Below are 13,185 nucleotides of genomic sequence, written 5' to 3'. Positions count from 1 at the left end.
GGCTACCGCTACTGTCAATCATAGCCAGTGAGCCAATGAGGAGAGAGTAGGGCTGAGCCACGCTCCATGTCTGAATGGACACACAGGGCAGTGGCTTGGAAGCGAGCCTGCTCAAATGCCCGCATAGCAAGCTTCTGGCTATGGGGGCACTTGGCAGAATGGAGTGGCCAGGAGCACCGGTAAGTATGATGTTTGTTATTTAAAAAGAATCATTTTTGACACCCAATACATACACTAAAATAAGTGAAAATTGAGCTTCATAAAGGACTATACTCCTCCAGGAAATCCATCCCATTAAAAAATAATAATAATAATAATTAATAAGCCTGGATTTATTTTCTATGTGCTATGTGGATGTGCATTCCCGGAAGCAGGGAAGAGAGAGCGTTCCCGGAAGCAGTGTGTCCGTGTGGACGGAGCAGAGCAGCAGCAGCTGCTGCGAACAGCGAGGGACCTGTGTGTGAGAGAAGGAGGAGGAGGAGCCACGGGTGACACATGTGGGGAAGCCGCACAAGGAAGCCGAGTGCGGCTGCAGGGGACCTCAGGGACTGGGGACAGAGCGGCGGTAGCGGCAGTGGCGGACGGATGTGAGTAGGGGACTGATCAGCTGATCGGCTGATTGGGGGGGGGTTAATAAGTGACTGTGATCTATGACTGACTGAGCTGGATTAGGTCTGCAGGGGGAGTAACTTTTGACTGTGACTGATTAGCGTGTGACTTTCTTGCGACTGATTAGCGTGCGACTTTCTTGCGACTGATTAACGTGCAACTTTCTTGCGACTGATTAGTGTGCGACTTTCTTGCAACTGATTAGCGTGCGACTTTCTTGTGACTGAGTGGCGGGCGACTTTCTTGCGGCTGAGTAGCGGGCGACTTTCTTGCAGCTGAGTAACGGGTGACTTTCTTGCAGCTGAGTAGCGGACGACTTTCTTGCAGCTGTGTAGCGGGCGACTTTCTTGCAGCTGTGTAGCGGGCGACTTTCTTGGGGCTGAGTAGCGGGCCACCTTCTTGCGACTGAGTAGAGGGCGACTTTCTTGTGACTGAGTAGCGGGCGACTGGGAGTAACCGTCTGTCAGGGAGCACCTTGCGACTGGTTTGTACTTTGGAGGACTGGTGAGTATCTTAGCGACTGGTGAGTACCTTAGCAACCGGTGAGTACCAGGGGAGATAGAGGTAGTGTAGGTAAGGAATAGCAGGTCGTTACTAATTATCCCCATAGAGTAGTGGGTAATAATGTCCGACAGGATTGGGGATGCCTCTCAGTGCACTTCTTGCTCCATGTATGCGTTCCTTGAAGAACCAATCGAGGGCGAATACTGCTGTGCAAGATGTGAGCGACTTGTTTCTCTGGAAACCCAGATCCTGGATCTAGAAAAAAAGGTGGCAACACTGCGTAGCATCAACAACCTGGAAAGGAGCTTGGACATTGCCCATCAGGTGCTGGCAGGGGTCAGCATAGAGGAGGGAGGAGTAGAGGAGACACAGACAACAGAGGTAGGCAGTTGGGTGACAGTTAGGAAGGGTAGAGGGAAGAGCGCCAGGGAGGCCAGTCCTGAGTTGGTACGCCTTAACAAATTTGCCAAGTTGCATGTTGATGGGGATATCAGCTCAGGGGTGGCAGTGCCAGGGGAGCGGCGGCTCCAGGTAGGAGGGGGGCCGAGACTCAGGAAAGGTTAGACAGGTTGTGGTAGTGGGGGACTCAATTATCAAGAGGACAGAGAGGGCAATCTGTCAAAACAATCGTGGTAGCCGAACAGTATGTTGTTTACCGGGTGCTTGAGTTCGGCACATTGCGGATCGGGTAGAGAGATTATTGGGCGGGGCTGGGGAGGACCCGGCGGTCATGGTCCATGTGGGCACTAATGACCAAGTAAGAGGAAGGTGGAGGATCCTAAAGAACAATTTCAGGGACTTAGGGAATAGATTGAGGAATAGGACCCCCAAGGTGGTTTTCTCTAAAAAAAACTGCCTGTACCTCGAGCCACACCAGAGAGGCAGAAGGAGATTAGGGAACTTAACAAGCGGCTGGGGAACTGGTGTAGGAAGGAGGGGTTTGGGTTCCTGAGAACTGGGCTGACTTCTCAGTCAGCTACCGGCTCTTTAGTAAGGATGGGCTGCACCTTAATGGGGATGGTACAGCTCTTTTGGGGAGAAAGATGTCCACCAAGTTGGAGGCGCTTTTAAACTAGGAGATGGGGGGGAGGGCTCAGAAGTAGAGTCAGTCAGGAGGGAACAAAGGACAGAAGGTATTATTGGGACCAGCAGCGACAGTAAATCTGTAACGTCAATTGGGGGGGTCTGTGTGGGCTAACCTCAGAGTCAGTAACTATGTAAATATGTAACATAGGTGGTAATGCACAGGCATAGATGTAAATAGGCCCATAAACTTTCCTCTTGCTTTCCGCCACGTAAGGAACGACTGGGATCTCTAGTTAAAATGCATTTTCATGTAGCAAAATGCATGAGTTGCAAGTGTAGAAAGGCCTTACATGTTTTTTTTTTATTTTGTTTCATTTGTATTAATTCAGCAGGGTATTTATTAAAACATTGTTCCAAATCTATGTCTTAAAAAAAAAAAAAAAAAAAAACGTAAAAAATTAGGTAGGCAAATAGAGTTATTTACAAGTTAACCGATGCATATTCAGGCTGTCTAATTTGGTCTGTGCACCCATGCATCAGTGACCCCCTGGTCACTGAAAGGGTTAAAGGTGTAAGCTCCAGGGCTCTCATCTTGACTACATCTTTACTACTTATGCCCCGTACACACGTGCAGATTATCTGCAGACTTTTGTCTGCAGACTTACCTTTTCTATGTAGTGCAAGGGCCTGTCGGATTGCATACAAATTGAAAGTGTTTAGGTTTGACCTCATATTATATGGTTTTGGTAAGTCTGCAGACAAAAGTCTGCAGATAATCTGCACGTGTGTATGGGGCATTAGTGAGTCACTGACCTGGAGTAGGCCTGCAGCCAGCAACAACGTTATGGTCTAAATTCCTATACTACTTGCTTGTTCCAGGTCAGTGACTCACTAGTTACTGAACACAGGATCTAGGATCTGGATGACAACCCCATAGATTGCACTTTAGAAGCAAGTAAGCTACAGCAGCATCCACATTTCTATGTTTGTGGGATAACTTTACTTTTTACTGTACGTTATTAACAATAATATTAAATGGGGTACAATGTTAGACCACAAAATGGGTCTTTTTTGTACATAGATGTAAATGTATACTGTAAATTTAAATAGATTACTATATGTTATTATTATTATTATATTAAAAATTAAAGTAAATATATTCCTGAAAGGTAAAATAAATCTGCTTTAGAGCCCTTTCACCCTGAGGCGCTTTTCAAGCGCTTTGGTGCTAAAAAAAAAAAAAGCGCCTGAAAAGCTCATGAAAACCTATTCCCATTAAAATCAATAATTCTTTCACACTGGGGTGGGGCGATGAAAAAAATCCTGCAAGCAGCATCTTTGGACCGCTAAAATAAGCGCCTCAAAAACATCCCTCTCCATTGAAATGAATGGGAAGTGACTGAAAAGCCCCTCAAAATGGTTCTTGAAGCAGTTTTTGAGTCATGTGCCTTAAAACAAAGCACACCGCAAAGGCCTGAAAAGCACTGCAAAATCGCTAAGCATGTTTATGGGCAGTTTTTAAGCGCCTCAGTGTGAAAGGGCTCTAAGTGTGAGTATAGCCCTAAGGCTGCTTTCACACTGAGGTGCTTTAAACCTGCCTATAAAATTGGGGGCACTTTTGCTGTGCTTCTCAAGAGCTTTTGAGGCGGTATCTGTGCGTTTTTTAAAGGTCACGTGACTCAAAAGAACTATTTTGAGGCGCTTTTTGTGCGCTTTTCAGGTGTTTTTGAGGTGCTTCCCATTCGATTAATTGGAAAGGGGCGCTTTTCTAAGCACTCCAAAGATGCTGCTTGCAGGAGTTTTTCAGAAAACATTAATTCATTTTATGGAAATTGGTTTTCGTTTTTCTTTTTTAGTGCAAAAGCACCTGAAAAGCACCTCAGTGTGAAAGGGATCTTAACCACTTACCGCAAAGGGACATAGGGGTACGTCGGCAAACTTTGCGGTAGTATACTGGGATGATGCCTCTAGCTAGAGACACCATCCTGGTACCGTGGTTTAGAGCCAACGGTCGGCTTTCCGTCGGTAACGTCCAATGCGGCTCGGAAGCCGCTCGATCGTTACCCGGGTGAGCGGGAGGGGACGGCCACCCCCTCCCGCCGCCTTCCGTGACCTTGCTCGGGGCTCCCGTCCCACCGGGAGCCCCGAGCACCCAGCCGTCACATCCGCCGGCTGGATGGAGTCCCGATCAATGCCGGAAACGGCTTTAATCGCGTCCCCGATGATGTAACCCGGAGGCGGCGTCCATGACGTCACTTCTGGGTTACTGTGCTGCAAAAGGCGGCAAATTTAAAAAACGGCTGTATGCAAAAACGCCGTTTTTGGCGTTTTGCATACATGGAAGTGTAGTGGAGGGGTCTAGGGTCTTTTAGACCCTCGATCCCTCCATAAAGAGTACCTGTCACTACATATTGGTGTCACAAGGGATGTTTACATTGCTTGTGACAGCAATAAAAGTGATCAGATTTTTTATTTTTTTTAAAAAAAACTGTAATAAAGTTAAAAAAAATTATAAAATAAATAGGAAAAAAAAATTAAAAATTTTAGCCGCCCCCGTCACCATTAGCTTGCGCACAAAAAAAAATGCATACGGAAGTCGAGCCGCGAATGAAATCGCTGTTCAAACCACACATGTGAGGTAGCACCGCGATCACCAGAGCGTGGGCAATAATTTAAAAAGAAGAGCTACACTCTAACTCTAAACTGGTAACCGTTAAAAAAATTTAAAGCATCACCTATTGAGATCTCTATTGACTGAAGTTTGTCGCCATCCCACGTGGGGGCGCAATTTTAAACCGTAACATGTTGGGTATCTATTTACTCGGCGTGACATCATCTTTCACAATATACAAAAGAAAATACTGTACATCTTTCTATTGGCTCTCCCATAGAACATCAAATGAGGTAACATAACACACCTTTGTCATAAAATAGGTCTTTCAGCTTTGTACAAAAAAAGGTACATTTATATAATTTACCTTTTGTGTACAAAGGTAAAAAAAAAAGTATACACTTTGTATTTAGAATTTAAATCCATGTAAAAATCTTTCTATAAAGTAAAATGAGGCTATTTCTGTACAAGCCCTAAAGCTTCTTTCCATCCCATGACTCCTGATGCTAATACATTTGTATTTGTTTTTCGTGAACATTTGACAGACAAGTATCATCACAAGATGCTACTGTTCTTTTATACTGCACATCTCCTTGTTTGCTGTCCCGCAGGGAGAAACAATGAGTGTACATACTGTAACTGTAACGATGATGTGCAGCGGCTGTATATGCGGTCTCTGGAAATCTGAACTGACATGTGTATTCATCAATAGAAAATATATGCTGATCAACTGTTCCCTTTTGCAGTATAGTGGTGAGATGTTGTGCCTATTATTAAATCCACATATGGCACAATTTTTTTTTGTTTTTTTTCCCTACTCTAAATACCTCCCTTTCCAACAAATTATAATTCTGAAATTTTTATTCTGCTAGCAGGGCATCCCTTACTTAAAAAATGCATACACACTATTGGGCTACATATAATGACTTTCATTATTTCTATTTTTGAAACAAATGCAATTTTCATTGAGGGCTCCATGCAATGTACACATGTACAGACCAGCTTTTGGGGCTACATACATTAATGACTCTAAGGTTAAAGCTACTTAGATATTGTGGGGTTGATTTACTAAAACTGGAGAGTACAAAATCTGGTGCAGCTGTGCATGGTAGCAAATCAGCTTTTAATTTCAGCTTGTTTAATTAAGCTTTGACAAAATAAGCTGGAAGTTGATTGGTTGCTATACAAAGCTGCACCAGATTTTGCACTCTCCAGTTTTAGTAAATCAACCCCTGTATGATTTGGAAATGAAATTTATGTAGTCACACCATGAGTACCAAATGCAACACATACTAACTGGCCTGTCCCACAAGTATACACACTTATAAGGGTGCATCTATAAAAATTTCTCAGAGCTAATTATCCTGTGAAGCTACATGTACTTTTGTTTTGTGTGAATGCTGGCAAAATTGAATGTTACTAAGCTTTTTCTCTCCAGGTCGGATGATCTTTGGTATATGAATAGAGTGAATAAAGAAAAATACTGCCAGATGGCCTCTAGATAAAGCTGATGATCGTGGAAAACAAATACTTATTTCCCATGATCATCATCTCCATTTAGTTCATAAAGAAATGTATATTAAACCTAATTTTCATTTAATTCGCATTGAAAGTGTATAGCTATGATTAGGATTTTAGTTTTAATTCCACTCATGGTAAGAATAGATCTTTGTCTACAAATATAGGGATATCTTTGCCAGTATTTACAGTACTTCAAATGAATAGACTAACCTGATTCTTGATGGTCATGTTGAAGGTAGACAGGGTCGAGTTTAAAGGCACCTATTAAGTCGGATCTTTTTTTTACCCTGTGTGATAAAGTAAAATATGCTGGTTAGGAAGCTATAAAAATAAAATTTTTATACATTTTTAGTTTTGAATAGACTAGTAAAGGCTTACCATCCCTGTCAGATGATGATTACTAATATGATTAGTACTATGTTACTGTCTTTGTCCTTGCTGAAGAGAATTATCTTCTCTTTTTGTCCTAGTGACCACTGTCACCGAAACTGAAAAGGATGCATAAATCCAACATTTTGAGTTGTTACTAAAACAGAAGTAGAAGAGACATCTTCCTATGGGGATATTACAGGACACAGATGACAATAAAAACCTGACAGGTGTTACGGATACAGTTAAAAAAAATACCAGTGGTATAAAGATAATTTTAGAGTACCAGCATTGTCATTTTTGACAAGTGTTGGTATTTTTTTTTCTAGGTAACAACGTGCAATGAATCTAATCTGGACATGTATTCTGGAACCCCATAAGGTCCCCTGACACATTGGTTGCATACCTTTGCACTAGGATAGACAGAACTCATTTCACTAAAAATCTGTATTGTATATTCATTAGTGATTAATTATCCAACAATCATAAATTAAACATTTGCATGGTATAATAAATGATAATCAAGGCCAGGCTTAGCCTATATGGCTCCCTGTCCAACATTTTTGTATGTAACCTTGCCTTTTCCAGCGACAACTGTCTCACCTCTCCTATATGGTTCCATCTCTGTCTTCGTATCCTCCCATGGGATTAACCATTACTCATATAATCCGAAGAATACTCAATGTTGTCAACTTCTGCTTTGGCACTGCTGGCTACATGAAGTACACATTCAATTTTTTTGAGCACTACTGCCCCCTGCAAGAGTATTTATTTATACAAAGAGGAAAGCGTGGGTCATGGGCCTTTGTGTGAGGTCGGCCAATATACTAATAAACAAGATATATATATAATCACAGAATAGTAATTAATAATTTATTGGATATTCCATAATAAACAGTTATATAAAAGACACAAGTAAAATATATTATAGACATACACAATTAAAAGGCTTGACATAACATAGATAAGTTCCATATATAAAAAGTACATTCCATATTGTCTAAACAAATACATATCTTAAGAATTATATATCGTGTATCGATATATAATTCTTATGATATGTATTTGTTTAGACAATATGGAATGTATTTTTATACATGGAACTTATCTACGTTATGTCAAGTCTTTTAATTGTGTATGTCTATAATATATTTTACTTGTGTCTTTTATATAACTGTTTATTATGGAATATCCAATAAATTATTAATTACTATTCTATGATTATATATATATCTTGTTTATTAATATAATGGCCGACCTCACACAAAGTCCCATGACCCACGCTTTCCTCTTTGTATGTCTTATCAGGGATGGAGGTTTGCCATTAGTGTTTACTTCAGATCATATTTCTTTTCCTTCTGTATTTATTTATTACAGGTACTTACATAGCACCATTAATGCAGAACTTTACCCATAACAACTTGCTTCTTTCTGGAGGCTGCCATTTTGCTGAAGCCCAGAGCCCCCAAACAGCAGTAAATTACAAAGTGGAACTAAACCCATTAATTTTTTAACAAACGTTTTTATTAATTTTATGCAGTTTAAACAAAGTCAAACAACAACAAACAACCAAAACAAGTGTAAATACAGGGTAGTAAAAATCTCACAGTGTACAATGGGACAACACAAGGCATACAGTGGTATAAAGTGCTTTAGAGGGAGTAACAGGGCACAATTGAGCACAATAAAGTAACAGTTAATGAGACAAATGTAAAGAGATAAGGCACAACTCCAGTGAATTGTTTTGTTCAGCACGAGGGCAGAGAGGGGCAATGGGACAGAAAAGGGGGGCCAGGAGGCAAGCGAAGGCAAGCGAAGAGACAAGAGACAGCAATCAGGGGAGGATCCGAGGAGGGTCAGAAAAGAGCGGGGGGGGGGGGAGAGAGAGAGAGAGAGAGAGAGTGGACAACAGGAAAACCCCATTAATTTAATGGTTTAAGAAACAGTTACATTCCTGGAATGCCAGGATTGCTAACTATCACATTTGCTTGTGTCCAAAACCAAACTGTCAAACCATCAAATGGCTGTTGTCAAAACTGATCACATGTGCAGCACCATGGCAGTTGCAGTTTAAACAGAAGCAGCCTCCTTGGCTTTAAAGGATAGGAGGGTTCAATTCTGCTTTAAGACTGTCAGCAGATCGGCCTCTACAAATTCAGCATTGCCTAAAAATGCCTAAAATGGAGAGCAACTGAGCATGTGCAGAGCAGGGTGAGACAGTGTATTACTAGATTTTAAACAGTATAGATACTTATTTTTAATATTTACATAATTATACCTGCAAAATGGGCCAGCCTGAAGTGATTTAGCAGGACTTCATTTTCTGACTAAAGTTCCACTTTAATTTACATATGGCATAACATGTATATTGAACATTCACATCAGTCCCTGCCCTCAAGAAGCTTACAATCTTAGGACCCTAACTCACATTCATACATATATTTGGACAGAAGCCAATTAATCTACCAATACATCTTTGGACTGTGAGAGGAAATTGTAGTACCTGGTAGAAACCCACACAGGCACAGGGAGAGCATGCAAACTCCATGCAGGTAGTGCCTTGGTTCTGATTTGAAACAACGGCCTAAGTGCTGCTAGGTTGAAGTATAATTGATACAATTCAATACTGATATATTATTTTTAGATTTAAGCTGTCTTTAACGTGAACTTGTGCTTTGCTCCTGCAGCGGAAGTCTTCAGCCCTGTGTAGGTTGTGACCTAAAGCTTGCACAGGGCTTCTTTAATCCATTACCGGTGGCCAAACAGAGCAAAGGAAAGGTTAGCATTTGCTAGTTAGGGTGGTAGGTAAGTGAACCTGTTGTTTTTTGCGCTGCATGAGCAAAGTGCAAGTCCACTTTTAAAGTGGTTTTAAACTCCAAAACAAAAATGTATTATTGTAGTATACCAATCCTTAGATGTGGTAGCTGAGGTAGTTTTCTTTGTTTGGGCTCTATTACTTTAAGTCTGTTAGCCTTCAACTTCCTTTAACAGACCAAGTAGTCCAGCAAGAGTGTCAGTTAGAGGATTAAGACAAACCTTTTTTATTCATTATGATAAAAACTATATCTCAAAAGAAAAAAAAAACTATTGCTGTAAAAGGTTTCTAATCACTTTACTAGGCATTACCCCTATGAGGAGTCTTCTTAAGAAGTGGACTGTGCCACCGGTGGTGGACCCTCCGGTTTCCAGATTGAACAAGGCAACCATGATTCTGGTTGAAGAGTCCCCAGCTTTTAAGGATCTGGCTGACCTGAAGACGGAGGCTGTGGTCTGCAATATGTACACTCTGTTTGGTTCGGCAATGAGGCTGGTATTCACAATTACCCTAGTGTCGCAAACTCTGACTGAGTGGGCTGGGCCCTTACGCCGTGGTCAGGAGGGGGGGACAGCTCCCCTCTGCCTTTGCTGAGCTGGTGGACCAGCTGGTCCAGGGGCTGCAGTTTATCTGTGAGACCTCTTTGGATGTGGCTTCCCTGATGGCTCGCCTCTCTGTTTTGGCAGTGGTCCTTCAGCGTGTCTTTTGGCTCAAGTGCTGGTCTGCAGATCAGACTTCATAAAAGGCCTTGACTGATCTTCCTTTCCATTGAGATCACCTGTTTGGAGCTACCCTGGATGACATAATTAAAGGTTTCACAGGGGGAAAAGTACTTTTCTTCCGCAGGCTACAAAGGGCAAGGAACCTTATTGTAGACGTGGGCCTTCCTTCTCAGCTCATAAGAAGTTTTTCTGTCCCTCAGGGTCGACTGACAAGGGCTCGAAGCCTTTCAGGGCCTCTTCAGGGGGATCCAAATTAGCCTGGTCTGGCAAGCCAAAATTGGGCTTCTCCAGACTCATGGACAAGGCTCCTTCAGCATGAAGGTGGGGGGATGTCTTCACTGGTTTCCAGATCCATGGACTTCCCTGGTGCAAGATAAGTGGGTCCATGAAGTCATTCAGTCAGGCTACAAGATCAAGTTTCGCTCTTATTCCGCGGCAAGGTTTTTTCCTTCCAACTTGAGCCTGTCCACAGACTGCTTACAGGACCTGGTCCTTCAAGGGGTGATTGTCCCGGTTCCGACTTCAGAACGTTTTCAGGGTTTTTACTCAAACCTGTTCACAGTCCCCAGGAAGGAAGGCAAAGTGCATCCAATCCTGGAACGCAGGATTGAGGCAGAAGGAATTACGGTCATCTTAGTGGCTCCGGACTGGCCTAGTCGGGCATGGTACGCTGATCTGGTGCGGCTGGTTGTCGACGTTCCTTGGAAGTTTCCTCTTAGGGAGGATCTGCTGTCCCCAGGACTGATCTCCCATCCTGCTTTACAGTCACTTGCTTTGACGGCTTGGCTGTTGAACGCCAGGTGCTGAAGAATAGAGGTTTGATTCTGTGATTCCTACACTGTTGAAAGCTGTTGATCTTCTTCTAGGAATATCTACCATCATACATAAAAGACGTACATTGTGTGGTGTAAGTCGCTTAGGGTTCATCCTTGCTGCTTTTCAGTGGCTCAGATCCTAACCTTCCTTCAATGGGGGTTGAACACAGGTTGGCCTTGAGTACCATCAAGGGCCAGGTGACGGCTTTGGCGGTCTTCTTACAATGACCTTTGGCCTTTTGGTACGTACTTTTCTTCAGGGTGTCCAACATTTGGTCCCTCCAGTGCGGGCTCCATTGCCACCTTGGGATCTCAATTTGGTGCTTTCAGCTCTACAGAAGCCTCCCTTTGAAAATATTCGGGAGATTTCTTTGCTTACGCTGTCCCAGAAGGTGGCCTTTTTGGTGGCTATCACCTCTGCGTGCAAGGTGTCGGAACTAGCGGCGTTATCCTATCGTTCACCCTATCTGGTGATTTACAGCGATAAGGTGGTTCTTTGCCCCTGTCCATCTTTCCTTCCAAAGGTTGTCTGTGATTTTAATTTAAATGAAGACATTGTATTGCCTTCCCTGTGTCCAAGGCTTACACATCCGAAGGAAATGGCCTTGGATGTGGTCTGGGCAGTTAGGGTGTACCTGGCAGCTACAGAGTCTTTCAGGAAGTCAGACTCTCTATTTGTTCTCACGGATGGGCATCGTAAAAGGGTTGTCTGCTTCCTCTGCGACCATTTCCAGATGGATCAGACAGACGGTGGTTCATTTCATCATTGTGCGTCAGTGACACAGGTTTACACGGCGGCCACCTGGTCGTCGGTGCACACTTTTACAAAGCTTTATAAAGTGGATGTGTTGGCATCTGCGGATGCTTCCTTTGGCCACAAGGTTTTGCAGGTTGCAGTTTAAGAGGACCTGATCCACTTTGAGGGTGTAATGTTTTTTCAGGTGGGCTCCAGTTGTTTGGTTGAGCTACTGTTGCCTGGTTGGATAATGTTTAGCCTTGGGAATTTTTTTGTTGTTCCCACCCCTCATGTTTAACACTGCTTTGGGTCATCTTAATGGTTATGAGAAATGGATTTTACGGTCAGTCAAAAATCCCATTTTTGTTTTACCTTCACTTGGACCAAAACAAATTGAATTTATGCATGGTAAATTTGATGGACATCCATGGTTTTTCAATCTAAATACCTAAAGAAATTTCTCTTTTTTTATAGATATTTTAAAGTCTACACATTGTGTATATAATTGTCAATATAAAGATTGCAAAGAGCAATCTTTATATGGTGCGTAAACAGAAAAGAAAACTGAAAATAGTACATATTTTTCAAACTGATCTAATAAAATGAGTCATGTTGGTTTTTATGGATAACACTTTTATTTTTTTCTCTCTTTCTTATAAAATACCCAGTATCTACATATACAGTATGAGAAAATAATATGTATACAGGGCTGAGAAAAAGGTCTAAGCGCTACATTCCTAAATAAAATCCTAAATTAAAAAAATAAAAAAATAAAGGATTCATAGGAACTTTTGAGGTGCCATGAGATTACACAGATCAGTATTTAAAAATTTTAAACCATGTTTCATTAATACAATTTAAAATTTTATATACACATCTTAGAAGCATTGGCAGCTGTACAAATAAACATGTAATTGTGTACTGCCCATATATCCCCAGTCTGTGGATTGGGGTGCTCAATCTGGCACAGATCTGTTAAGACTTTTTTTAGCAGAGTTACTGTTCTCTTAGGAAGAGCTTTGCAATCTAAAGGAGGTTTACTTTCCTTTTTGGACATTTACTTTTAATAAGTCAGTGAAATCAATAGGACTATGTAGATATATGGTCTGGATTTTCTCTTTTTTTTTTTATCCACAGCGACTCCCCCCCCCCCCCCCCACATTTTTAACTGCAGTCAGCAGCTAAAGGTTTATGACCTTCCACAACGCTGGTGCCAGACACAGACGCTGCCAGCGTTTATCTTCCGGCTTTACCATCTGGAGGGTTGCCTGTTTTGTCTCTCATTGGCCCGGTATCCCTCTCCCCCCAACTCCCAGAGGAACTGAATAGCACAATTGTATGTGTGAGGAGTATAGCGTCTTTTTCCCGCTTTGATGCACTTTTACTTGCTAAGTCTGGACATGGGAAAACAGTAGGGTTCATACAAGTGGACCATCGAGTATTTTTGAATTCACAGG

The 13,185-nt window shown here is 42.1% G+C and overlaps 1 protein-coding gene across 1 annotated transcript in view; it reads right to left on the bottom strand.

Annotated features, from left to right (window-relative positions):
- Positions 1-13,185, bottom strand: part of DDC (dopa decarboxylase) — a 163,272-nt gene that overhangs the window by 74,267 nt on the left and 75,820 nt on the right. The window contains exon 9 of the mRNA XM_082259855.1: positions 6,482-6,558. Within this exon, the coding sequence (XP_082115981.1) occupies positions 6,482-6,558 (77 nt within the window). The remainder of the gene's footprint in view (positions 1-6,481; positions 6,559-13,185) is intronic.

This window comes from Pelophylax lessonae (genome assembly GCF_965119305.1).
Source record: "Pelophylax lessonae genome assembly, chromosome: 5".
In the NCBI taxonomy this organism is placed as follows: domain Eukaryota; kingdom Metazoa; phylum Chordata; class Amphibia; order Anura; family Ranidae; genus Pelophylax; species Pelophylax lessonae.
Note: the sequence above shows the minus strand (reverse complement) of the source record. Positions and strands in the feature narration are given on the sequence as shown.